Source organism: Hevea brasiliensis, chromosome 13 (genome assembly GCF_030052815.1).
Source record: "Hevea brasiliensis isolate MT/VB/25A 57/8 chromosome 13, ASM3005281v1, whole genome shotgun sequence".
In the NCBI taxonomy this organism is placed as follows: domain Eukaryota; kingdom Viridiplantae; phylum Streptophyta; class Magnoliopsida; order Malpighiales; family Euphorbiaceae; genus Hevea; species Hevea brasiliensis.
This window is the reverse complement of record NC_079505.1, coordinates 86,995,085-87,022,430: the sequence shown is the minus strand read 5'-3', so window position 1 is coordinate 87,022,430 and position 27,346 is coordinate 86,995,085. Positions and strand designations below refer to the sequence as shown.

The 27,346-nt window shown below is 35.5% G+C and overlaps 2 protein-coding genes and 1 pseudogene across 2 annotated transcripts; 1 reads left to right on the top strand and 2 right to left on the bottom strand.

Moving 5' to 3' along the window:
- Positions 1 to 1,136: 1,136 nt before the first annotated feature.
- On the bottom strand, positions 1,137 to 5,429 carry LOC110658401 (leucine-rich repeat receptor protein kinase EMS1). The gene has a single exon (XM_058132713.1). The coding sequence runs from the start codon at positions 5,273 to 5,275 to the stop codon at positions 1,334 to 1,336; it is 3,942 nt and encodes a 1,313-aa protein (XP_057988696.1). The 5' UTR covers positions 5,276 to 5,429; the 3' UTR covers positions 1,137 to 1,333.
- Positions 5,430 to 11,624: 6,195 nt separating this feature from the next.
- Positions 11,625 to 13,738, top strand: LOC110658403 (CEN-like protein 1; annotated as a pseudogene).
- Positions 13,739 to 14,590: 852 nt separating this feature from the next.
- Positions 14,591 to 25,935, bottom strand: LOC110658402 (E3 ubiquitin-protein ligase XBAT33). Its single transcript, XM_021815989.2, has 10 exons — positions 25,625 to 25,935; positions 25,470 to 25,529; positions 25,019 to 25,090; positions 24,621 to 24,805; positions 24,232 to 24,392; positions 24,086 to 24,144; positions 23,956 to 24,002; positions 23,708 to 23,851; positions 16,617 to 16,708; positions 14,591 to 15,429 (listed from the first exon to the last, which is right to left on the bottom strand). The coding sequence occupies exons 1-10, from the start codon at positions 25,799 to 25,801 to the stop codon at positions 14,885 to 14,887; spliced, it is 1,542 nt and encodes a 513-aa protein (XP_021671681.2). The 5' UTR covers positions 25,802 to 25,935; the 3' UTR covers positions 14,591 to 14,884.
- Positions 25,936 to 27,346: the final 1,411 nt, after the last annotated feature.

The window sequence follows — 27,346 nt, the reverse complement described above, 5'->3', positions numbered from 1 at the left end:
TTTTTAAAAAAATTATGTTTCTATTATAATTTTATTTTTTTAATAAAATATAGAGAAAATAAATTAAGTCTAATCCTACTTCAAAAATTTGTTCTAATTTTAAATTTAGTATAAACAACTTATCTTAAACTGATATGGAATGACAAATAAATTTTATTTATTAATAATGGTTAAATATATAATAAAATTTAATTCAATAAAAATAATAGAAGACAGTCTATTTCTTACATTTCCCATATACTTCTCAACAATTTTTTTACACGTATTAAAAAAAGATTTGCAAAAGCAGTTAAAAGGGGTAAGTTTACCTACTTGGAGCAATCTAGAATCAAGGCAATAATTTTTCAAAACTAATGTCACCCAACATTAGATCATAGCTGTATCCTGCTTAAAAAAAAAATTCCATGAAAACCGACTGGTCAATTCTTGCAACCCAAATTATTGATAAATGATTAATGTAAAATGTGACACAAAGTTCTAGAAATGTTATCTATAGGGCTCAAATCTGTATGATCTTCACAGAGAAAAAAGAGGGTAAAAAAAAAAAAGGAAAAGAGAAAATTGCTGCATGTAGATGCGGCGGTGCAGATTGCCTCATCCTTAATCCAACCATTGAAGATTCAAAAGTCAACAGCATAGGAGATGAGCAAGCATACAGCTTATTCAAATCTAGAATGCTAGATTACATGAAGAACAAGCCTTTCTCTCTCAAAACACACAGGAACAAATTGTTTGAACCTACGGCATGTAAATGAGATTTCAAGCATATAGAGACAATGTAAATGACTAGCATCCTTTTCGATTAATTACTTTTCAATGAAATATTCGTAAGTTTTGTAGGACAACTTGCAAGGCTGGTTCTTTACACTAGATTTTGTGTTTATTAGAAAGCTACAGCAAGTAGAAAAATGGGTAAACCAGAATTTGTAACCAACAAATAAGAATAGCTACACAAAAATAGCAGAAGGAAAGCAGAAATAAAACGTACCTCTATCACTAGGTAGCTGATTCAGCTGTTTGGATTCAAAAGTTGAACCAAAAATCCCCTAAGTATTAGATGACCAGACTAGTGTTTTCTCTCTTTATATGTAAAGAGTTGTCTGGTTGTTGAGGCCTCCCTAAGATTCTGACAAAAATGGAAAAATAATACTTTTACTTGACCTTTGAAGGAAAGGCATTTTATTACAGCCATTGATCAGTAGAATACTAGCACAGAAAGCAGACACAAGTTCTCTTTAAACTCTAAATTGTCATCATCAGATTAGATTAGATTAGCAAACAGAAAATCTTACAACTTAAGATTTCAACATTTCTTCCTAAATACTTTAGGGTGTTAATACAACAACGAACTTTTTGTGCTCACTGACATCTGCTCGTCTTTAATCCCCTTCAATAACTTCAACACTTCAAGCATAGCAGGCCTATCAGCAGGATTATCAGACAGGCAACTCGAAGCAATCTTCAGCACTCGAAGCATCATCTGCTTTGAATCTGCGCGTAGAACAGTTGGATCAAGAACATCAGCAGCCTGCCCCTTTTTAATCTTTTGAAACACCCAACCAACCAAATTCCCGCCTTCGACCTCTTTGAAATCTGGTCCAGTTGGCTCTTTCCCAGTCACCAATTCAAGCAGAATTACACCAAAGCTGTACACATCTCCTCTTGTGGTCGACCTCCCACTCTGTCCATACTCTGGTGGAATGTATCCAAAAGTTCCAGCAATCTCAGTGCTAACATGAGTCTCACAAGCACTGATCAATCTCGCCAACCCAAAGTCAGCAACTTTTGGCTCAAAATCTTCATTTAGTAAGATATTGCTGGCCTTGATATCCCTGTGGATGATGTGAGGGATGAATCCATGGTGGAGAAATGCTAGCCCACGTGCAGCACCAATAGCAATTTTGAAGCGTTTGGCCCAATCAAGGATTTCAAGAGCCCCAGTCCGATTTCTTAGCCAAAGATCTAAACTCCCATTCACCATATATTCATAAACAAGAAGCTTTTCCTCATCAAAAGAGCAGTATCCAAGTAAAGGGACTAGATTCTGGTGCTTCACCTTGCCCAAAGTTTCCATTTCAGCTATGAATTCTCGGTTACCCTGTGTTTTGGCTTGGCTTAGCTTCTTAACAGCAACCGTTTTCCCATCAGGCAGTGTGGCCCTGTACACTGTACCAAAACCTCCATCTCCAATGATGTTTGTCTTGCAAAAGTTATTAGTAGCTTCAAGGATATCAACTAAGGTTATTTTCAGAAGGGGCTGCTCAAACATAGCTACATTGATGCTCAAAGGTTCCTTCGATCTGCTGCTACTTAAGAAGTAAAGATTTTGATCAATAAAACTGTTTAATTTGCTTTCTTCAATTTCCTCAGGATCACCCTGTTCGCTAGCTCTAGTAATCCATCTTCTTAGAGCAAAGGCTATAGTAAGAATGATAATCATGCAGCCAACAGCAACCCCTGCAATTCCCCAGGCACTTAGCAAAGATGACCTGTCAAAGCTTCCAATCCTACAATCTGAACCTATAACTCTTCCGCACAGATTTTTGTTGCCAGAGAGTGAAACTTTTGACAGGCTTAGGCAAACCCCACTTCTGGGTACAGGCCCTTCCAAACTGTTTTCTGCCAGATTCAGGTAGAATAGATTAACAAGGGTACATATTTTGTCTGGAATCCGCCCAGATAACCTATTACCTGAAATATCAACGTATTCAAGTTGCATCATGTTCCCAAGCTCCGGAGGAATCTCTCCTGAAAACTTATTTTCATGAAGATCCAAGCATGTCAAGTACGAAAGATTGCCCAAAGATTGTGGCAAGAATCCATCAAATAAATTATTGCTCAAATTCATAGTTTCTATCCTCCAAGAAATGGAATTGGACAACAGCTCATCTATAGGCCCAGAAAGCCTATTCTGCTGAACGTAAAGCCCCACAAGATTCAGCATTTGCGACAATGATGAAGGAAGCTGACCACCAAGCTCATTATTGCTTAAATCCAAGTGGGTAAGCTCTTTCAAGTTGCCGAAACGAAGAGGAACAGATCCATATAACTTGTTACCTGTCAAATTCAGTTTCACTAAACTACCCAAACGACCTAATGTTCCGGGGATAGTACCTGAGAGCTGATTATTCCCCAAATATAAACCCTGAAGCTTAGAAGAGTGACCAAATTCTGGTGGAATGGAACCACTCAACAAATTTCCAGATAAATCCAAGGTTGTAAGATTGGTTAACCTGGAAAGTGATCCTGGAATTTCACCAGAGAGCTGATTATTGTTAATTAGCAGATCAACCACCACCACAAGGTTCCCCAATTCCCCAGGTATCAAACCAGACAACATATTATGTGACAAATCAAACACTCCGTGGTGTTGAATAAAGCTCAAATCAGGTATATTAGCCTCACGAAAATATAAAGAAGGCTTCGAAGGAATGGGACCAGATAAATTATTGTGAGAAAGAACCAAGCATTGTAGTTGAACCAAATCTGCAAGTTTCTCCGGAATTGAACCGTTAAGCCAATTATTTCCCAGGTCCAAAGTGGTTAGTGCAATGCAATCTCCAAGCTCTATCGGAATATTCCCTTCCAGCAGATTAGAGTTCAAGTTAAGAACGGAGAGAGCTGTGAGATTGCCAATCTCCTTAGGTATAGCTCCTTTCAACTGATTGCTGCTAAGCACCAGCCTCTCCAATTGGACTGCATTGCCAATCTCCATAGGCAGAGAGCCCTCCAACAAATTATTTGCAGCAGAGAATTCCATCAAGCTGCTGGACTTCCATAGACTTACAGGTATAGCACCCGTGAAATTGTTGGAATCAAGGTCGAGAACCATCAAAGGAAGTTCTGCCAAATACTCTGGTATCGAGCCATTAATTTGATTATCAACCAAAACCAACTGGGTCAAGTTAGTACACTTCAAAAACGCATCCTCAATACTACCCGACAAGAAGTTTCCATCAAGATCAATCTCCAGAAGCGACACGGCGTTACAAAGCTCTCTTGGTATCTCCCCAGTCAACAGGTTGTTGCTTAAACTGATATGCTTCAATGTCGAACAATTCCCAATTTCAGGCGGTATTTCCCCCCGAAACCCATTACTAGAAAGCAAAAGCGACTCCATTTGATTCCATCTCCCAAGCCAGGATGGCAACGGCCCAGAAAGCTGATTCTTCTCAGCAGAAAACGTCAACAATGGCAGCTCAGAAAGCTCCTCTGGCAAAGACCCGGAAAGCGAATTGAAAGAGAGCATCAAAGTCTTCAAATTCTTGCAGTTTCCAAGCTCAGCCGGTATAGATCCATTAAGCTCAGAGTACACAAGATTCAGTATACTCAAATTTTGCAACTTCCCTATGGACTTGGGGATTGAACACTTCAATGGGTTATTGGAAAGGTCAAGTTTACTCAGAGACTTTAGGTTAGATATTTCTTCAGGCAATGGGCCTGTGATTGAACAGGAAGGTGAAAAGAAGTTTTCCAGCCGGGAAAGGTAACCGATTTCCGGTGGTAAATGACCAGAAAATGAATTAATGCCAATGTAAAGATCAGTGAGGTTTTTGAGGTTACCTATTTCTGGAGGGATTTCTCCTGAGAATGAGTTGTTTGATATATCCAGAGATGTTAGAGATGGAAGATTATCGAAGAGAGTTGCAGGGAAAGAACCTGACAAAAGGTTGCTCCCTAGGTCCAGGAATTGCAATCGGGTCAGCTCGCCGAGTTGACTCGGCACTGTTCCAACAAGTGCGTTACCAGACAAATCGAGCGTATGGAGTTGCGTTAATTTTCCAAGCTCTGGTGGGATTTTTCCGGTGAATGAGTTGGGACCGAGTTTGAGGGTTTTGAGTTGAGTCAACTCACTGATTTGACTCGGGATTTCTCCTGATAACTGATTATCACCAAGACAAAGCTGTTTTAAGCTTTTTAGAGAGGAAATTTGTAGAGGAATGTCACCAAAGAAAAGATTTGATGACAAGTCGAGGATGGTGAGGCTGGCGACAGAGAAAAGTGAATGGGGGATAGGTCCGTCCAGTAGCATATCTGGGAGGGTAAGAGAGGTAACTCGACCCTGTTGGCAAGCAACACCAACCCAGTTGCAGTGGTGGGCTGACTGGTTCCATGAAGAAAGAAGATGCGGGTTTTTAAGGACGGCTTTGAAGGAAATAAGGCTTTCCCTATCTGGGTTCTGCTTGTCTTGCACTGTGATGGAGTTGGAGAGCGAAATGAAGGGTTGCGCTAACACGAAGAGGGAAAGAAACAAATGCTTAAGCGCCATGTCCATGATCACACACACACAGAAAAAAGAGAAGTTTTTTACATAAGAAAACTGAGAGAGATAATGTTAAAAGCAAAACCCATTTTGAGAGGGAGAGAGATGAGGCTAAAACAGAAAATGGAGTGAAGATGAGGAAGAAGCTTAGGCATGGTGATATTTTATGTCTTTGGGAGGGAGACTCGGAGAGTGGCGAATGCCAAAAGAAGTAAGTGTCAGAGGGTGGCACGCAACTCACGTGATTCGAGCTTTCAGTAACGGCAATACTTTTTTATTTGCAAAGACACCCCTAAAGGACTTGAGAATCTCTTTTGGAAATTATCTTTGGGCCCCAAATACCATTTAATAAAGTGCAATGGAACCTCTTTACTTCTGGGAATCCGGCTTTTGTCTCTATCCATTATATTTTTCCTTCTATCTGACTTCTTTTTCTTTGGATTTTCGCGCTACCTATGATTGTCATTGCATGTTGAGGAAAGAGATGCCTTCCACCCCTCTATTAATAGGCTGTACCACCTCTGTGAATCTGCTGTTAATTTCCTGCCCAACCATGAGCATGGTGATTATAATATAACACCACCTAACACCTCACAATAATATCCTAAAGGCTCAGCCTTACAGTTGGTCAATAAGCATCTCAAAAGCATTTTTGATGACCTGGAACTCCTCCATAATAAATATATTTTCTTTATTCCTTTTTCTTTTGTCTTCTTTCTGATATATGTAATTCTTGAATTATGTATTAGTTGTGCTTCTTCATACAAAATCTGCAGAGTTATTGGACACAAATACAAATAAAAAAGAATTGGGGATGCGTAGCCAAAAAAAAGTACTAGACGACTGAAGCTTTCTGATCACAAGGGCACCAAACGTGAGTTGTGTGAGTGACCTGTGTACTTGCCACAGAATGAGAAAGAAACAAACAACGCACAGGCTATGGTAATTAGGTCTTGTTCTTGATCTATCAAACTTTTCTTTCATTAATGAACAGAAACAAAGATAGAACTGGTACTCATTTTTCGAAGCTATAATCAAGCATGCATATTCATGTAAGCATGCTTTTCTAATGCAGAGAATCCCAGAATTTTCATTCAGAAGTCCTTAAAAGATAATGAATTGAAGAAGGGCCCCTAAAGAATGGGATTTGGTTGTTTTGTTTGTTTATGGGGTTATTTATATAACAGTCTGAGTGTGTTGTCGGCATACAGTTGAGACATATTTTGTCTTGTAATTAGGTTTAGCAAAAAAACTGGTGTGTTTTAGCGATGATTCAAGAGTATATTGATTTGATATTTGATGAGACGTCAGAAACAAGTGAGAGAGAGGGCAACGGCCTGCAAATGAGCAGTCTCCTCAGAGGAAGCAAACCAAGAATCAGATTTTTATTTTTTTGGTGATTTTGATTTTGCATATATTCTCCCTGATATTCTTTATCTTTGCAATTGCGTTTGCGTACTTTTCTTTTCGTTTCATGTGCTTTTCTGACTCTTGAGTCTTGCCATTGATATTTGAATTTCAGTTTATAAATAAAATAAATTAAAATTTTGATCAAATTTTATGTTTGTCTTACCACAAATTTGCTCATTGATTAAAAAGAAAAAAAAAAGTGGAGAAATTTTGATTTAAAAAAATTGCCCATAAGTGAAATAAATACCCCCAAATCAACCCAAAGGCTAAAGAGGTAGACAAGCAACATAACAATAAAATGCATATATTTAGGCTTTGTTTGGAATTATAAATGAGAAATTAAAAAATTATTTTAAAGAAATATTTTTCTAAGGATACATGTTGATATTAATTATAGAGTTGATCTTCAGAAAAATATATTTTTAAATATCCAACAAAAATTGGTTAGAAGCTTTTAATTCTCTCGTTACAGTACAATTAAGTGCTCTACAGTCTCTGCCAGTGGTTTTCAGAATTTTTTTCCCCCCGAAATGAGTTGACCTTTTTATAAACACCCAAGTTCAATAATCACTTTCTAAAAAAAATTCAATAATCCCATACGCTCAACATAAAATCTTAATTTTCACTCTTTTTTTTATTTATATATATTAAAATTATATTTTATTTTTCAAATAATTTTAAATATATGCTCTCTAACATCAATTTAATATATTTAAAATTTTTAAATAATTCTAAAAATATTTTCTAATAAAAATAAAGTTTGATTATATTATTATTATTATTATTATTATTATTATTATTATTATTATTATTATTATTATTATTATGCTGTTGGGAGCCAACTTTTTCTAATTAAGAAATTTGTCCTCTTTCTCTTATAAGTAGATGGCCTATCATTACGTTTTCCACTGAAACACTGACCAATAGTGATTCGGCAATGGTGAAAACGCCAAAAGATCAGAGATTCCTTTATGAAATATTTGAGGTTATCTTCTTCTTCTTTTATTCTAATCATCTCACTTTATCTTATATAATGCAATTTGTAATTTAAATGTTCATACGTGGCAGACAAATGGGGTTAGCTTAGCTATCCAACCTAAGGCCTTAGTCCTAGATTATCATATGCAGCATTATTTAGCTTTCCTTTTGCCTTTCGCTTGACCATATATATATAGAGAGAGAGAGAGATTGGCAACGTTAAATATGAGGAGAATTAATGCTATGCCACCGGCCTTAATTGATGATGCCTACATATATTAAATTTCAATCAACTATAGATATATGATTAAACCTATCCCATTAAATCCAACTTGACTAGACGTTGCTCTATTATTTCTAAAATTTTTTCACAAAATAAGAGAACTTACCATTCAATTTCAAATTAGACTTGTTCATGCAGTTGAAATTATACTTATTCATGAAATTAGACTTCACCATGCTCGAACTCACCTGTAAGCCCTCAGGAACCAAGCTTTAGATGCTTCTTATTTTGGTGCCATTACTAAGGATTGTTTATCTCTAATAAAAGAATATTTACAATGGTTTTGATAGCTTTTAAGATTTTTGCATTTCAATTTTTAAGATAATATTTTAATATTGATTAAGTGATTGAGATTTATTTGAGATTTTATTTTATTTTATTAGATTTTAGTGCTTTATAAATAACATAATCAATCAGTATTTTGAGTTAACAGAGTTGTACACAAAATTTCATATCATTCAATAAAAATATTATTTAGTCTTCTGCATTTATTTTTATAACATTAGTGGGTGTTTAATGAAAGTTTATTTTTTTTTCCTTTAAAAAAAAAACTTAGACCTTGCTGATGCATGACCCATAATGGGAGAATTTACAGTTGCAGCTAACAGAAGTACAGAAACCCTGTAATGCAAATTATAAAGAGAGAGTTGGGATGTTAATGAGTCCATCAAATCAATTGCTTGAAAAGTGAATCCAGTTTTCAAGAGAGAGCTGGACTGGAGCTTTCTTAACTCAGCAAACAAAGCATTAACTGAAGTGAAAGGGTTGCTTTTGGAATTGAGAGCCATAAGCATGCGTACACGCTTACAACTTTAGAAATGGTAAAATTTCCACTGATGCAAATCTGGAAAATCTGCTTTATTTTGAGTTCTTGAATCTTTAAGTAAACCCTAAAATTAGATTTTTTTTTTTTCTTTAGACTGATATGAGTTGGTGTGATCTAAGCAAGTTTGCAATGACTCACTAAAAAAGCCGGCTATCTACTTTCTTTCCAATTGTGCAAATTTAATTTGCATGCTTTTGCTTGTATAGAAAGCGACTGATCAATCATTATAATGGACTGTTTAGATTTTTAATCTCAACAACCATAATAATATTAATAATTTCTCTTCTTCCTATGACTTTTTTAATAGAAAAATCAGTAACCAAGTCTATAAACTAGCTATTTAATATAACGATGATCTGCACAAATCTAATGAGATACATTGATAATCCAAAATTGAAGTGATACATTCAAACTTTTGATCTTCCAGGGCAAGGTGCTGCTACCTTATTATATCACAAATAAATTAATGATATGGATTGTTATTCATTATCTAAATTTTCCAGTACATTCAAGATCTATGAATATAGGCTAGGTCATTGGTTTGATTCCAAGCTAGCAAGTTAGAGTCTGACCAAAAGATAATTGAAATCAAACTAGTTGGTTATGTTTCCAACTGGTTTCAATTCTTGGTCAATATATATATATATTGAAGGGTAGCCTTCAAATCTAATAACTAGTAAACCCAAATGAAAAAATTTCAATAAAACATAATTATATACACAATTGCAATCATCCATACAGTAAACTAACCTATAGAGTATAATGTCCATTTCCATGACTAACTCGAGTAGCGAGATTGATTACACTATTACGTCGGCCGTAGCGATTTGTTAACAAGTAACTCAACAAGTTCACCTCATTTGCTTGCTTATGATCATTTATATATAAGATCAGAAATTGGGATTTCTGCCATGCTCACTGTTACATTTCCGAAAAAGTTTTTTAACTTTAATCTGCACAAAAATGCTATGGGCGTGAATCGGCAGCTCAAGATTGATTTTTCTTGTCCCATGATGGATAAATACCCTTTTTGTAGTCGATCTTTGGGGTGTAGTATTTGTTGGGTACAGAGAGGAAGATGACGAAGATCTTCCTCTTGAATGGACAAAAGCCGAGGCGCAGGCCGTCAATGGAAATGGCAGTGATTTCTAAAGGCAGAGATGATGATTGAGGTCTCATGGCGATGGATTAGGGTTAGGGTTTTTGAAGTAGGGAGAGGGAAGGGTGTAACAGTATTATAAGGAAATTGTGTAGAAATTAGAATGTTATTTCCGGGATATAGTGCAATGATATAGGACACAGATATAGCGCGACATGAAGACATGGCCATTAAATAAAACAAGGTTTAAGATTTTAATTTTAGAAGGTAATAATCTCCCATTATTGCTACTTATGTCATATTTCTTCTTCTTCTTCTTCTTCTTCTTCTTATTATTATTATTATTATTATTATTTCCTCCTCGAAGCACAGTTTAAAAAAAATTTAAATATAAAAATTTTAAAAAGAAATTATTAAAGAATACAGATGGTAATAAAAAATTAGTTAGATCATTGATGCGTAAGGTGATTCTCAAACAAATTTTATTTATAAGATTAGAATTTAAATTTTAGAGTACTTATTATTAAGAGATTTTTACCTAAATTTCACTACAGTTCAAACTTAAAAATCGCATACTTAAAATAAAAAAAGAATAGAGATAGTAACGCGGAGGATATATGTGGAGGGTTGTAATTAGGCTTGAAAATGGAGGGACCCATGTGAGTTTGTGACCCGAGAAAGTCCCCTTGCGGAGGTGAAGTTGTATGAGAGTGGCCCAATAGGTGAAATGGCCTGAAATTTAAAGTTACCTGGAATTTTTGGATGTCAATTATTACCGTTTCCAGGGCTGAGAATCGAGAAATGTAACAGAGTGTAAGTAGTAAAAAAGAATGAACAGCCATGAGGACGATAGTTGTGCTATATAACGCGCACATGTTGATTCATGCAACATTTTGAAAAAAAAAATTCAGAGTTAAAATTTGAGAAAAATTAAGATAAATTTTTTATGGTCTTAATTTTGAGTTGATTCGAAATCATAAATGGATCAATGTCTCCAATCTAAGTTTAATGAATCTGATTTCAGTTGGAGCCGGATTCTAAACCCGCTCATTGGGGTCTATTTTAAGCTCTAAAGCAAAGAGGTGGCTTGTCAAATGAAAATTAAAAAAAAAAAAAAAAGAACAAAAAAATAAAAGCCATGAGCCCTTAATTTTTGCTGATAATTGAGCGAGCTGGGTAATGTCAGTCAAGGAAACATAGAGCAGAAGGCTAAAACAAATTCTTGCACGCATTTTCCAAGGATATTTTGTTCTTGCAACCTCAAATAAGTTCAATTACATGCATTTTTGCAGTGCACACACCATTTACAGCACAACACTAATAGATAATGAAGAGAAGTTTAATTATTGTTGCCATGTATGCCTTTTTCATTGAATTACATGTTCCTAAGCTTCTTGTTGATGATGGTGATGAAATCTTTCTCTAAATTATGTAACAAAGCATATGTATAAGGAGCATCTTAAAAGCTAGCTTTAAGATTTTTAAGAGGGATCTCTGAGAACATACAAAGGAAACCGTCTTTAGTGGCTCCTCTCAAAACTTTTTCATAGACAAGACTATAGTTAATTATAAATAAACACAAATCCTGAGCTTATAGTGTAATTACTAGTCCCTTTCTGCCCTTGACTACTCCTTTCTGTCTATAAAAGCTCTTATAATATCGCTCTCTAAGACACCAAAACCTCAACACAGCACATCTCCTTGTTCCCTAGCTACGAACGATCTCCCACTTGTTGCAATTTTCTTTTTCAAATTAACGGCATTCATGTCAAGGGTCATGGAGCCACTTGCTGTAGGGATACTTATAGGAGAAGTGGCGGATATATTCACTAGTGTGAGAATGATTATCACGTATAATTCCAATAAGCAAGTGGCCAATGGCCATGAGGACTTCTTATAAGCTCGCAAGCAGTTAAAGAGCCAAAAAAATCCATTTAGGGGACTCAATTAAAAAAAAATATAATTCGTAAAAATAATATAAATTCACAAGAAAATTTTTTAAAAATAAAATCTACTTGTTAAAAATTAAATGAAAGTTATTGTTAATTAAAAAAATAATAAATATTTAATATTAAGAATTATTGTTCTTACAATATATTAATGGCTTAAAATTAAAAAATTTGTCTAATTTATCTTGAATTTATTATTTTTTTCATAGTAATCGCAAAATACAAATTTAACTGAAATTATAAATTAAATAAAATAAATGATATAGCTTTAATTTATAAAAGATTTTTTTTTTAATTTGAGTCTAAGAAAATTATAGTAAGAAAAAATTCTCAATAATAACAATAAGATTATGAAAAAAAAATCACTAAAATTTTAAATTAATGAAAAAAAATGATAAAACAAATGTACTAAAATTTCATTTGATAATTTATCTAATAATTTAAATTTTAAAGAAAAAAATTAGTGATTACAGTAAAATAAAATTGATGATAAAGAATAAGTTAATAAATAATGATATTTTTAATTTTTTTAAAAAAATTTACATTTTATTATTAATATCATTCAATTAAAATTTAGAGCTTTATTTTTTATAAAATTAATAATACTTTTAAAAAAGAAATTACTATTATATTATAACTCTAAAAAATTTTAAAATATTTATTAAAATTTTATGAGATCTACTACTTCATAAAATTTATATAATGATAATTAAAAAATACTAATATCTTAGAAAATTACTATTATATCCTTAAAAAATTTCAAAAACGGGCTCATGGCCCTTTCGACAAGTGCAGCTCCGCCTCTGCTCGCAAGTGTTTGCATTTTCTTTGGATTTTACACAATATTTACGAAAACATTGTACTGCATAAATATTTTTTCTATCGTCTGAAAATCATGACAGACCCTGATGCTCCAGGCCACAGTACTATATAAATATTTTTTCTATTGTCTGAAAATCATGACAGACCCTGATGCTCCAGGCCACAGTGATCCGCACTTAAGAGAGCATCTCCACTGTTTTGTATTAATGAACCTACTCATATATATATATAATTATAAACGCAAAAGCCTATTTTATTTTACACATTGTCCTCTCATAGAGTTTGAAATACGAGCGAGCTTGCTTATATTTCTATTTCAGGATGGTAACTGACGTTCCTGGTACAACTGATGCTTCCTTTGGTGAGTTTGTATTGTAGCTAGTTTCAGGCAACACCGGAAACATACAGCTTAATTAAAATAAAGATTACTTAAAAGGGTTTTGATTAATCCAAACTGCAGGAAGAGAAGTTGTGAGCTATGAGACTCCAAAACCAGTTGTGGGTCTTCATCGATACGTGTTCATCTTGTTTAAGCAGAAAGGAAGACAAACGGTAAAGCCACCGGCATCAAGAGACTATTTCAACACCAGGAGGTTCTTAGAAGAGAACGGATTGGGCCCGCCGTTGGCTGCAGTGTATTTCAATGCACAGAGAGAAACTGCTACAAGAAGAAGATGATCCTGAACATCTTTTCCAGATTTCCTTTCTTTCATGAGAATAAAGATAGTTGTAGATTCATCTGTCAGCATTATCTCCACATGTTATGGTTTGCTAGCTAATTGCTATCATCTTGGTTAGGAATGTGAGCGTTCCTCTCCGTCAACTTTCTAGGGAAGTAGTACTGTGAACTGGTGCGGCGCTCAGCTTTATGTACGTAGGTAGGAAACTGTTTCTATCTGCTACTGTGGGCCCCGCCCTTTTCAGGAGGATCTCTATCTGCCACTGTGGGATGCTACGAGCGTTGGCTTGTAAAGCTATTTTTCCTATCGTGAAAGCGTAGCCAGCTATGAGAAAATCTCGATTGAAATTTGCCCTGAGCAAGTCCCCAGTCTCTGGATCCGTCATAGAATAGAATAATGGGAGGTTGGCCATTACCTCCGTACACTGTCAATCTAATATCACCACTACAAATAATTCAAAGCTGCCTCTCTCTCTTCTTCTTCTTCTTCTTCTTCTTTTAACAAAAGGAAATATCATTGAAGATAAAACCACAGTTATAGTCTCCACGATACGATTGCACTATTTAGCCCATAAGTCCAAAAAGAAGCGAAAGGCCTTAAACACAAGACAAAGACATAGAACTAGAAAATGGGTGAGATCCGCAAAAAAGTGGCATGCAAACCATCCTGTCAAAAAGAACCAAGCCCCCAAACAGAGAAACCAGAAAAACCCTAGTAGCTGCCACTTCAACCAAAGTAATTACGGACCAAGGAAATGCCAGACAAACCAGAAATAGGCATAGCAAAACTCGACATCTCATTCTCATATAGCCCAAATGAAGTTGAAGACTCATACAGTTCTTCCTTTGAGAGTATCAACCAAACAAAAAGACCCAAAGAACAACTACTGAAACTTCACCTTGATTAGATCTGCATAAAAAAAGCGCACTAGATCTCCAAACTCGCATCAAACAGACATTCCAAAACTACGCGCACCCAAATCCAGGAAGGGGAGGAGGAATATCATCTTCTCGATTGGGAAAGAGCAATCTCCAACCCATAAGGGCTGGGGAATGGCCACCAAGAAAGAGAGGGTGTTCTCTCATTTACAAGGGAGATAGAGCTCCCAGTCTTTGCTTCCTTTTTGATTGTCATCTTCCTCTTAGTCCTCTTAAATTTTTGTGTTTAGAATCTCTTATCATGAACCATATGCTCAAATGGACGGACCTAAGTATCTAAGCAGCATAAGCAAAACATAAATCACCAAACAAAATCAGTGCGATTGCTTGCAAACGGCAGAATAAAGAGAACAAAATGTCTTGATCCTTGATAACATTCAATTACAATCAATCTAAAGAACCCACCCCCCAATACAATTTATACAACCCCCACCAAATATTTTAAAAAGACATCTAAACCCTAGCGTGTTTGAATCCCAAATCCATTACCATGTAGCTGGCCAAAACAAAAACTGGAAGCAAACATGGATTTTCAAAAATTTGAGTGTTTGAAAACAGTATGACCAATATCACCGCCTTGGACACAAATGTCAATGAAATATTCAGTCTTACATTATCCAAACCTCAAAGACATAATCATGCATTAATTTCTGAATTGCACTGATGCTCTCTGCTGCAGCTTCTTCTGCCCCAAAACATCATCCCTGAACAGGTTGTTTTCTCTAGTCTCGGCCCTTCAATTTTATCCTGATCTACAGATGTTGTTTGAGAACGACGAGGTGATTCACCTTGAGTTTCTACAGTTCGAGGTTCAAAAGATGGACATGGGCCATCATTGCAGGTGCATAAAGGGATTGCAACGGAAGGAAATGGGCTACAGGTAACTGGGCAGATAAAATCAGAAGAAACTGAAGCCACACGATTCATTCTGATCTCTGGTACACATGCTGGAGACTGCCCTTCTGTAGCACGAGAGTGAAGCATGCATGGGTTACAGAGGCCAAGGGACAAAGGAAGTTTCATTTCTTTTGCTGGGGAACCAGGCAACTTAACAAAAGATACAATGCCATGCCTGCAAAGAGGGCATGGAATGGAGCCAGGTGGGTCCACCTTTTCAGAAGAAATGTTGCTTGTTGAGCAAAGATACAGAGCACATCTTACACAAAGCTCATGCCCACACCCTGAATACAAGAAGAAATGCCCATCAACAACATGAAACTAATTACACAATATATCATTCCGAGAATTTATTCATGAAATATGAAACTGATCACACAATATATCATTCCGAGAGTTTATTCATGAATTATACATAGTGACAGCAAAAACAAACAGTGCAGTTCTCACTGTTTCAACATTTAAGATTGTGTACTATTTTATCAAGGATTGCTCAGTTCATATTTCTATCAATGACAATATAGGTAAAAAAAAAAAAAGAAAAAGAGCACAAATCAAAGAGATAAATTCATGTTAGTGTTCATGACCAACATGAAAAAGGAGCAGAAAATTTGTCCTTCACAGATTACATCAAAGAAGGATGTAGTGGTACATGAAATTTCCAATTTGCTCTCCATATACGCACCTTCTTGTTAACTAAGGGAAAAATGCGCAAACACAAGATATTAATCCTCTTCAACCAAAGAGATTGACCAAAAACCTGTTAAACAACAATTTGAAGAGGACCACTCATAGGCTTCATTTGAAAACTCATATTGGTTATTAGAATGACATGATCTGTTCACTAAGGTCACATATAAGAATATCCCTGGTAAGATGATGAAGTAAATCAAAGGTAGACATGAAAAGACATATATTAGATGAGAATGAGGGCAACGTAGCATTTTCTTTGAGCCCTTACATCCTTTACTCTTCAGGAATGTGTGGATGTAACTGTGGTTTTATGTTGCTTAACTACAGTAGAGTGTGGCTTAAAAGTTTCAGTCAAACTCGGAAGTGTTATCTAGAGAATCTAGTAATTTGATGGCAAAAGTTCATTATTGTGGACGAGGTGTCCAAAACAAAAGGATTAACATATGACCAGCATTCCTATAAATGAAATTATTCAATTTATATCCCTTTAGAGCATTGAAAAATTATTAAGTAAATAATTAGAACCTAGTGATAAGGAAAAAGCATTAACTACAATAGAAACAATATCAATTACAAGGCATTAAATAAGAGCTCTTCATTGGTTGGTGCAGACTTCGAATTTCGCTTATATTATTAAACACGTGATCTTTATTGAGGAAGGCAATATGGTGGCATCCAGCTTTGATAAGTAAGATACGCCAAATCACGAGATCCAATGTAACTAAGAATATAAAAGGAAAACCTAGATAAATATAAAAACCAGGAATGAAGAACAAACCTTCAGCAGCTACATTACATGCTCTCTCTAGGCAAACAGCACAAATATCAGGGTCATCAGAGGAGGTTGTTGAACACTGCATCCCGAACGCTCTACAAACAACAGTTCAGAAAAATCACATTTACTGTAATGCAATGATTTTGGATTGAAGTTATTTGCATAAGGATCCTAAACTTCCACTTATTAAGCCAAACTCCAAGGATGTTGTTACATATTATAGAAGGAAGAAAAGAAATAATAATGTTAGGCAGAATAATCTAGTAGAGAATGTTTTGGAGGGAAATGTTGTTGAGGAAGTTGGAAGGAAGAACTGAATCTGGTCACAGTTAAGGAAGAACTGAATCTGGTCACAGTTAGTTGTGTAACTGCTCTATAAAAGGAAAGACCCTCATCTGTATTCATGCATTCCATTAATGAATCAATAACAGACTTTCTCTCTCTCATTCTACTCTTTTCTTTTCTCATCTAAATCTAAATTCTCTTCTCATCTACTTCTATTCTCTTGATCTGTTTTCAATCTTGCATTCAGAAGATAAATTAGGGTTGAACCCTAACAATTTGGTATCAGAGCAAGGTTACGACGGGATTAGATCTGCAATTGTGATTCTGGCAGTCGCATGATGACCAGATCTGGAGTAGTTACTCAGGATTCAACTAATTCAGCCAAAATAGCTGAATTGGAGGAACAAATTAGGGTTATGCAGGAGGTATCGAAGAAGAATAAGGAAGAATTGAGGGGAGAAATTAAGCAAAATGCAGACAAGATCTTGGACGAGATGCGATCCTTGTTTGCAGTTGTTATGATGAATAAAAGTAAGGGAAATAATTCTGGAGAAAATGAAGTAGCTGGATCTGTAACTGCTGCTCTCGGAGGGAAGGGAATTCTGCCCAAACCAAACGAGAATGGGAATCAGCAACAGAAAGAAGATAATAATGCTGGATCTACAGCAGACAATGAAGGTATGTCAAAGATCTTGCCTAAAGTCAAATTAGTGACATTTGATGGGAAGGAACCTAGGGCTTGGGTTAGGAAATGTATCAAATACTTTGAGGTGTATAGAGTACCTAAAGATCAAATGGTAGGAATTGCTAGCCTGTTTTTAATAGATAGGGCTGATGCCTGGTATCACAATTGGATAAAGGGGGATGGATCTCATGCTTGGGATGATTTTGGAAGGGAATTGTGTGGAAGATTTAGAGAGGAAGGGCTAGAGGATATTGTGGAAGAATTTATGAAGATGAGACAAGAGAGATCTATTGAAGAATACTTGGATAAGTTTGAGGATATTAGAATAAGGTTGGAAAGGGTGATGCCTAGTTTGGGAGAAGCCTATTTCCTTTCTGGTTTCATTGGAGGATTGAGAGATGACATTAGACCCATGGTGAGAATGATGAGACCTACTAGCCTTGCCCACGCTTTTGAAATTGCAAAATTTCAAGAACAGCTACTTAATTGTAGTAAGAAACCTAATTCTTTCACCAGAACCTACCAGAACAGTACCAGAACTTCCTTTGTTCCATCATCATCATCTTTTCCTTACAAATCTGCCCCAACTTATCAAAATTTTCCTTATGCACCCAAACCACCCAATTCTGATCAAAATAATAACCTGAAACAGCCCATCTCCACCCAAAAACCAGTACTTGCAACCAGTCAAGCTTCTGTCAACCAAACTGCTACTAGACCAAATCCTAATACTGCACCTAATTCCAACAACATTAGACAACCAAGGCCCTGCTTTAAATGTGGAGATAAGTACTTTCCTGGTCATCAATGTAAGCAACAGAAATCTGTGATGGCTATTCAATCTTGTGAATATGAGGAATCTGCATTTCAAATGCAAGGGCAGGATATGGAAGATGGGGAAGAAGTGTGGCATGATGTTATGGAAGGGAATGGAAGTGGAGAAGTAGATGAAATAACCCTTTCTGTACATGCTATTGAGGGTAGACAGGGGATAAAAACTATAAGGATGTTAGGGAAGCATAAGAACAGGGAGTTATTGATTTTAATTGACTCTGGCAGCACTCATAGCTTCTTAGATGTTAAAGTAGCAAGGGATTTGAAGGTGCCTGTAGTAGATGTGACTGCTTTTGCAGTAACAGTAGCTGATGGCAGAAGAATTTCCAGCACTTGTATCAGTCCTAATTTTAACTGGAAAATGCATCATTATTCTTTCTGTTTTGACTTCAGGTTGCTGGATATGGGGAGCTTTGATATAATACTTGGAGTTGATTGGCTGAAAACTTTTAATCCAATTTTATTTGACTTTGAGAGTTCCTCAGTCAGTTTCCACAGGGCTGGTACAATGATTACATTACAAGGAATCACATATGCTACTCCACAGCAAACACTTTTGAATTGTATGAACTGTGGTAAGCTAGTTCATAAGAAGGGAGGAGACTTTCAAACCCCATTATTCTGTCTACAAATTTCTCCAGTGCAGGGGTCTAATGCTGAAAGTACTGCCATGGCAACTAATTCATCCTCTACTACTTATCCTATGGATTTGCAACTATTATTGGACAAATTCCATTGTATATTTGAGGATTCTAAAGTGTTGCCACCTTTTAGAAGCCATAATCACTCAATTCCTTTACTGCCATCTACTCAGCCTGTTAATATCAGGCCATATAGGTATCCACACTTCCAAAAGACTGAAATAGAAAAATTGGTGAAAGAAATGTTAGGAAGTAGAGTCATACAGCCGAGTAACAGCCCTTATACTTCTCCAGTGTTGCTTTTCAAGAAAAAAGATGGCTCATGGAGGTTTTGTGTTGATTACAGAAGATTGAATGATCTCACCATTAAAGATAAATTTTCAATTCCTATTATAGATGATCTTCTAGATGAGCTTCATGGTGCTTCAATCTTTTCTAAGATTGATTTGAAAGCTGGATACCATCAAATTAGAATGAATCCCTCAGATGTTCATAAGACAACCTTTAGAACACATCATGGGCACTATGAGTTTTACTGTCATGCCTTTTGGGTTGACAAATGCTCCAGCGACATTTCAAGCTCTTATGAACCACATTTTTCAATCTTTGCTGAGGAAGTTTGTTTTGGTATTCTTTGATGACATTTTGATATATAGTTCTTCATGGAAAGAGCATTTGCAGCACCTAGAAGAAGTGTTTAAAATCCTGCAACAACAGCAGCTGTATGATAAGCTTAGCAAGTGTTCTTTTGGGCAGCATGAGATTGATTATTTGGGACACATTATTTCTGGCAAAGGTGTAGCAACTGATCCTACTAAGATACAAGCCATGATATCTTGGCCTACTCCCAAATCAGTTAAAGAACTCAGGAGTTTCTTGGGATTAACTGGCTAATATAGGAAATTTGTTCCTCATTATGGAATAATTAGCAAGCCCCTTACTGATTTACTCAAAAAAGATGCATTTCAATGGGATGAGAAAGCACAACAGGCCTTTGAGCAACTTAGGGCTGCTATGTCCCAAGCTCCTGTGTTAGCCTTGCCAAATTTTACAAAACCTTTCATAGTGAGACCGATGCTAGTGGTATGGGTATGGGAGCTGTCTTTGCAGCAGGATGGGCATCCACTTGCCTTCATTTCTAAGGCATTTGGTCCTAGGACAAGGTCTTTATCAGTTTATGAAAGGGAATTATTGGCTATAACATTTGCTGTGTCAAAATGGAGACATTACTTGGAACAGGGACCCTTTTTCATAAAGATTGATCATGAAAGTATCAAACATTTGTTAGAGCAGAGGTTGCATACTAACTTGCAACTTCGAGGGGTTTCTAAATTCTTTGGGTCCGCAATACGTAATCCTATCTGTAAGAGGGTGGATAATAAGGTGGCAGATGCCCTGTCTAGGAGACCTGCACCTTTGGAAGCTACTTCACTGGCCTTGCATTCTTCTTCTCTGCATCCTACTTGGATGTCACAATTAATTCATAGCTATGCTACTGATAAGCAAGCTAATGACTTAATTTCTCACCTTTCTATTGATGCAAATGCACATCCTGGGTACTCTTTGAAAGATGGATTGTTGTTTTACAAAGACAGACTTTATGTGGGCAGAACAGGACATTTGAGGGAGCATTTATTAGCTCTCTATCACAATTCACACTTAGGAGGACACTCAGGAATTAATGCTACTGCAGTGAGACTTAGCAGGCATTTCTTTTGGCCTGGGATGCTTAAGGCAGTAGTTGAGTGGATAAGAAGTTGTGATGTTTGTGCCAGGTGTAAGGTTGAGACTTGTGCCACCTGGTCACATGTACTCTTGCCTGTTCCTCATCAAGCTTGGCAGCACATCACTATGGACTTTGTGGAGCAGTTGCCAAAGTCCAAAGGCAAAGACACCATTCTTGTGGTTATTTGCAAATTTACTAAGTATGCTCATTTTTTACCACTTCAGCATCCCTTTTCTGCCTCTGATGTTGCCAAATTATTCTTGGATTTTGTCTTCAAATTACATGATTGTCCTATTACTATTATCTCTGATAGAGATAAGATTTTTACTAGTTCTTTTTGGAAAGAACTATTCAGGTTGTTGGGAACCAAATTGGCTTATACTTTAGCATACCATTCCCAATCAGATGGTCAGTCTGAAAGGCTAAACCAAAGTCTGGAAGGGTACTTGAGGTGCAATTGTTATCAACAACCACATTCTTGGGCCAAGTGGTTACCATTGGCCGAGTGGTGGTATAATACTAGCCATCATTCTTCCTTGAAAATGACTCCATTTGAGGCTCTCTATGGTTACAAGCCACCTCCCTTGACATTTCTGCCTTTGGATAATACTGTTGTAGGTGCTGTTGTTGACTTTGTGAAGGATAGGCAGCACATGTCTCAGCTAATTAGGGACAATCTACTAATAGCTCAGAATAGGATGAAACAGTATGCAGATAAAAAGAGGTCTAAGAGAACTTTTGAAGTGGGGGACTGGGTTTACCTTAAGTTGCAGCCCTACAAACAAACATCAGTGGCTCTAAGAAAGAATTTCAAGCTAGCAGCAAGGTTCTATGGTCCATTCCAGGTAGAGGCTAAAGTGGGTTCTGTTGCTTATAAATTGAAGTTACCTCCCACAGCATCCATTCATCATGTTTTTCACGTGTCACTCTTAAAGAGAAAAGTAGGTGAAGGTAATGTTGTAGTCCAAGATTTTCCCACTTTTCAGGATGACATGATTGTGGTAGCTCCTGAGAGGGTGTTGAAGACAAGAATTGTAACTAGGCAACAGCAGCAGGTCCTTCAAGGCCTCATTAAATGGCTTCATTTGCCTGAGGAGGAAGCTACATGGGAAGATCAGTCTTTTATCCAAAGCCAATTTCCTGACTTCAAATCTTCTTGGGGACAAGAAGATTGTCTTGGGGGGGGGGGGGGGGTGTCGGTTTGTTACATATTATAGAAGTAAGAAAAGAAATAATAATGTTAGGCAGAATAATCTAGTAGAGAATGTTTTGGAGGGAAATGTTGTTGAGGAAGTTAGAAGGAAGAACTGAATCTGGTCACAGTTAAGGAAGAACTGAATCTGGTCACAGTTAGTTGTGTAACTGCTCTATAAAAGGAAAGACCCTCATCTGTATTCATGCATTCCATTAATGAATCAATAACAAACTTTCTCTCTCTCATTCTACTCTTTTCTTTTCTCATCTAAATCTAAATTCTCTTCTCATCTACTTCTATTCTCTTGATCTGTTTTCAATCTTGCATTCAGAGGATAAATTAGGGTTGAACCCTAACAGATGTCAACAGGTTTAGATTTGTTTGGCTAATCAGTGAGCAGTAAAAAAACTAGAAGGGATATTTTAGCACCATAACAAGAGAATTTTTCACATGGGCAGTTAAAGCCTTTAATACAGAGTTAGTAATGAATCATTATATGGCAGAATAATTCCATTCCTTGAGCAGATGATCGCATGCAGATCCATATGGCGTCCCCTAGACCAAGTTTCACTGGTTTATAGAAAATGCAGATCCATCTCCCTTTGCCTTCAAAAAACCAAAGGTCTCAACAAAACCACCAAAACACTGGGGCTGTGCTTCATCTACATTATCTTCACTCATTTTTTATTTATCAACAAAACAAAGACATAACAATTTGAAGCATATAAAAAAAGCACATGATTCTTTCTTTCCTCAATCATAAATTAATTTTTCTGGCCAAATAATTTAATTCACATAATTAAACACAAACAAATGGTATAAGTGATACCAATTTAGGCATTCTTTTAAGACTCCATCTGTCAAAAGGATTTTGAAACAAATCAGCCCCATAAGATTGAAACATACACAAGGATCCATTTCATCAATTAACTAGCAGGGAATGGTAACAAATTGCATCCATCTTGCATGCATGGACCAATAAAAGAGTCACATGAATGACATACAAGACCTTTTGTTATTTGTGGGGCATATGTTATAGGAATAGTGTACTCTCACAAAAACACACATATAGATATGTGCATATGAATGGACAAATACATGAAATATGAGAAGTACACATTTCCAACAAAATATATTCCAAATATTTCTGTATTTTATATGAACTTTCCCCCCTCCTAGAAGTAGTGATAGGAATTTCTAGTATATTGAGAAACACAAAAGTTTCCACTTTCAGTTTTAGACCATTCATCAGTCAGCTGTAGAAAGGGCTTATAAGTTTTATTTATTATCATCAGTACTATTATTTTAAGTTATTGGTTGATTATACAGTTCATACTAGAAAAAGCAGAAATGGAATAGCCAAATAGGCATATTGTGCTCTACACCAAATTACAAGAGACCCACACCTGCACTCATATTCATCTATTGTTGAAGTAGGCTCTGTATTAGGAACTAACTTTGCTGGCAAAACTTGTATAAGCTGAGGTTTAATCCATGAGAAACCAAGCAAGCTCAGGCTGTTCATAGCCAAACGAAATGACCTATTTGCTAATACGAAACTTGTAAAATTGATATAGGTAGTAGGCTGCCTCATTCGGCAGCTTATTATTTAGAGAACAAGGCCAGTTTCATGCTTTGTTCACCTATTGAAATCACCACCTTTAGTTACACACACAAGAAATGAATACACTTGCTCACATGTGCATATATATCATGTTGCATAAGTACCTTGCTATGGTAAGTACGCTCAAAAGAGGCAAGGATAAGTAATTAGAATAAGGAAATCTTGGTATGATGGAGTCAGAATTTTGCGTCAACAAGGGTTCAAGCCAATGACGCCCCCACATCCTGGCAACATCAACCGGCAACCACCTGGAAAGATGCAGGAATTTTATATGCCATTCTAAACATAGGTGCCAGCGAACATGCACCAACAAAATAAAGAACAAAAGCAAAAGGAAGACCAAAGCAACTACCCATTGCAGTTTAATGTCATCCGACTGGCACCTCTTGCAATAAGGATCTGCAAAATCAGGAACACCATTATCTCACACCAGAAAAAATGAAGATGAGTTTAGGTTCAATTTGAAGTTGTATTATTCTTGCCTGACAACACTTTAAATTCCCCCCACAAGCAGCATAGTGCAAAGGAGTGCTTCCAGCTCCTACAAATATATTTATAGTCATAAGTATGAATCACAAAAGCAAAGACTCATGAAACAGATTAGAATGCTTCAAGCAGAAAGGCAAACCAATCAAATCCATTGTTGTTCCATAATGAAATGTCACGGCCGACACATTTGCATGAATATCAACTAAAAGCTGCACACAATCAAAATATCCATTCAATGCAGCCATATGAAGGGCTGTGATACCACCATCAGCTGCCTTGTTGACAAACTTGGACAGTGCACTGCATTAGCAAAACATTAAGAGTTCCATAGAATTTAGGACCACTAAATTAAGCACAAAATTAAACATATTACTGCTTCTCCTTTAAGAAACATATATAATGAGAAGATGGAACTTCTAATTCTAGACTACTATTCTTCAGAAGGAAAAAAAAAAAAAACAATTTACAGAGGCAAAACCAATAAGCTATCAGGCGGGAAATACTATATAATCCTTAGTCAACTATTACCTGTGGTCCAATTTGTTCTTCATATTGGAAGCATCCCCATTATCATCTTCTGTCTGAGGATGCATAGCTTCGAAAGGAGCACTAGGAACAAAGTCAGCAACAACTAGTCTTATACATCTCGCGTGGCCATTTACAGCTGCAAAATGTAGAGCAGTCCTTCCACTGAGGTAATCTGCTCGTGTAACCTTTGGAACGAAGATAACTATGATGATCAATGGAAATCAAGAAAACACTTCCAGAAAAAATTTGAAACAAATTATGATAAATAATAGAATAATTTGCCCTTATGCCCTCATAGCAAATGATTACCAACCCAAGATCAAGTAGGAAGTGAAGGCCAGTATGAGGGGTTTTGGGTGGGAAGAGGTGGTGTTGAAGATAAATGAAGATGAACTTACATTGCATCTAAAGAGCTGAAGAGTCTGTACAACTTCCCAGTGTCCATAGCGACAAGCTTGCATTAGTGCCGTCTTCAAAGAGAACAAACAGTACGATAAATAGTTAGTTCGAGTTGGTTTTTTTTTTTTTTTTGGGTGTGGTTAATGAAGTAATATCTCTTATTCATGTGTGATTCCAATTTCCAAATAACAGACAATTAATTCCCAATCCAAATTTGATCATCAGATTCTTTGCGTGATATGGAAACATTTTAATTCCAAATGACTCCCTTCCAAATCCCCGAATCGATACAATTCTCAAATAAATCAAATTCGTATGTATCTCAGAATCTCAAAAAGAACCACAATTTGACAAAATTCACATTTCAATTCTATCAAATGATACATATCTGGAGGAAAAAAAAATCACAAAAAATCCACCCAAAAAAAGAAAATTCATAGAAAAAGGCACCTGGCCACAGTAATTCCTTGAATTCACGTCAGCTCCATTCTCAAGCAACAACGCGACAATCTAGCAAAAATAAACACATTAATACACAAAATATTTTATAGAAATTTTGCTAGAAAAAAAAATGAAGGGAGAAAACCAGGGAGGAAAGCAGCAACCTCGTTATGACCTTTAGCGGCGGCGAAATGGAGAGGAGAATTGAGGCCGCCAAAAGTGGAATACTTAGCGAGACAAGGATTGCAGTCCAAAAGCATCTTAGCCTCCACCAAATCGCCATCTCTGGCCGCCGATACTAATCTTTCGCCGGAGGCAGAACATCCAAATGAATTCCCCATTTTCTTTTCTCTCTCTTCCCCGATGTCTCCTGTTTCTAGGAATTTTTTATTTTTGAGAAAATATATTGGGTCAACCGTCTTGGAAACAAACTCAACAAAGCACACGAGAAATGTGGAGTAACTTCACATTAATCAACAGGATATTAGAGTACATTATACAGAGGGGAAATGCAGTGGAGATGGTGACGTGTCAGGTTATTTTCTCTAATTTATTATTTTACAAAATTCAGTTTATTTTTTAAATTAAATTTTTATATATAAATTTATATATTTTTTATTTAATTTTATATTAGTGTAATAATAATTAAATTCATATGTATTCTTATTTTATTATTAATAATGGGGTAGGGGACTGTTTCGGCTGGCTCACTTCTGTCTCTCTGTGACTAGGGCTGAGCACAATACGGTTCAAATCAAAAAATCGAATCAAATCGATTCAATTCGATTCAATCGGTTTGATTTTAAAAATTAATCGGTTCGGTTTGATTTTAATTTATAAAAATTTTGGTTATTTCGGTTCGGTTCGGTTTTGAAGAGAAAAAACCGAACCGAACCGAATAGTGATTTATATAGTCAAATTGAATTAAATCGAACCGAATCGATTTTTGAATTAATTTATTTTTATGGAAAATTTATGAATTATATTTAATTTTATATATATTAATTATTTAATTTCATTGATTAATGGTTATTAGGTTCAAACCAAAGTTAAAATTAGACCAAATAACTTGAAAATCAAGTCTAAATTAAAAAATCAATCAAAAATCAAACTGATCGGTTTAAACCGAACCGAACTGAATTAAAGCGGTTCGGTTTGATTCGATTTTTCACTAATTTCGGTTCGATTTGATTTTTAAAATTGACAATTTGATTTTGATAATTTAATTCGATTCGGTTCGGTTCGGTTCGGTTTGAACCGATTGCTCACCCCTATCTGTGACTGTCTCCGACTCTGCCTCTCTCCATCCATCCTACTTGCTCTTAAGGTGAAGCTGGGCCTTTTCTTTACCATTAACTAGCACGACATCCATGCTATGTAGGGAGTAATTTATAATTTATATTTTTTAATTTAACTTTTAATTATATTTTAAATAAAATAAATTATTATTATTATTATTAAATTAATTTTTTTATTTAATTTAATTTAAATAAATTTTAATTAATTATAATAATAAAATTTTAATTATTTATAATATAATTAATTAAAATATTTATTTAATTCTTTTTATATAGATATATTACTAGTAATTTTTATAATTATTTCATTTAAAATGTAATAAAAATATTTTATTTAAAAATAATAAAAACTTTATAAAATTTTTATATTTTATTTTATAATTTAAGTAAATAAATATTTATTTTTTATAAATTATAAAAAATATATTAAATTAATGAAAAAAAATATTATTTTTAAAAATATATAAATATAATATTTTTTATTAATATAATAAAAAAATTAAATTATTAATAATGAATTGAATTATTTAATTTTAATAATAATAAAATTATATAATATTATTATTAATTAAAAAAATATTTTATTAT

Excerpts from the sequence above, each read along its gene's own strand:
- LOC110658402 (XM_021815989.2), bottom strand. The coding sequence starts at position 25,801 with ATGGGGAATTCATTTGGATGTTCTGCCTCCGGCGAAAGATTAGTATCG. Across the intron at positions 25,530-25,624 it reads CCGCTAAAGGTCATAACGAG|ATTGTCGCGTTGTTGCTTGA; the intron begins GTTGCTGCTTTC and ends TATTTTTGCTAG. Across the intron at positions 24,393-24,620 it reads AAGAACAAATTGGACCACAG|TGCACTGTCCAAGTTTGTCA; the intron begins GTAATAGTTGAC and ends TTGCTAATGCAG.
- LOC110658401 (XM_058132713.1), bottom strand. The coding sequence starts at position 5,275 with ATGGACATGGCGCTTAAGCATTTGTTTCTTTCCCTCTTCGTGTTAGCG.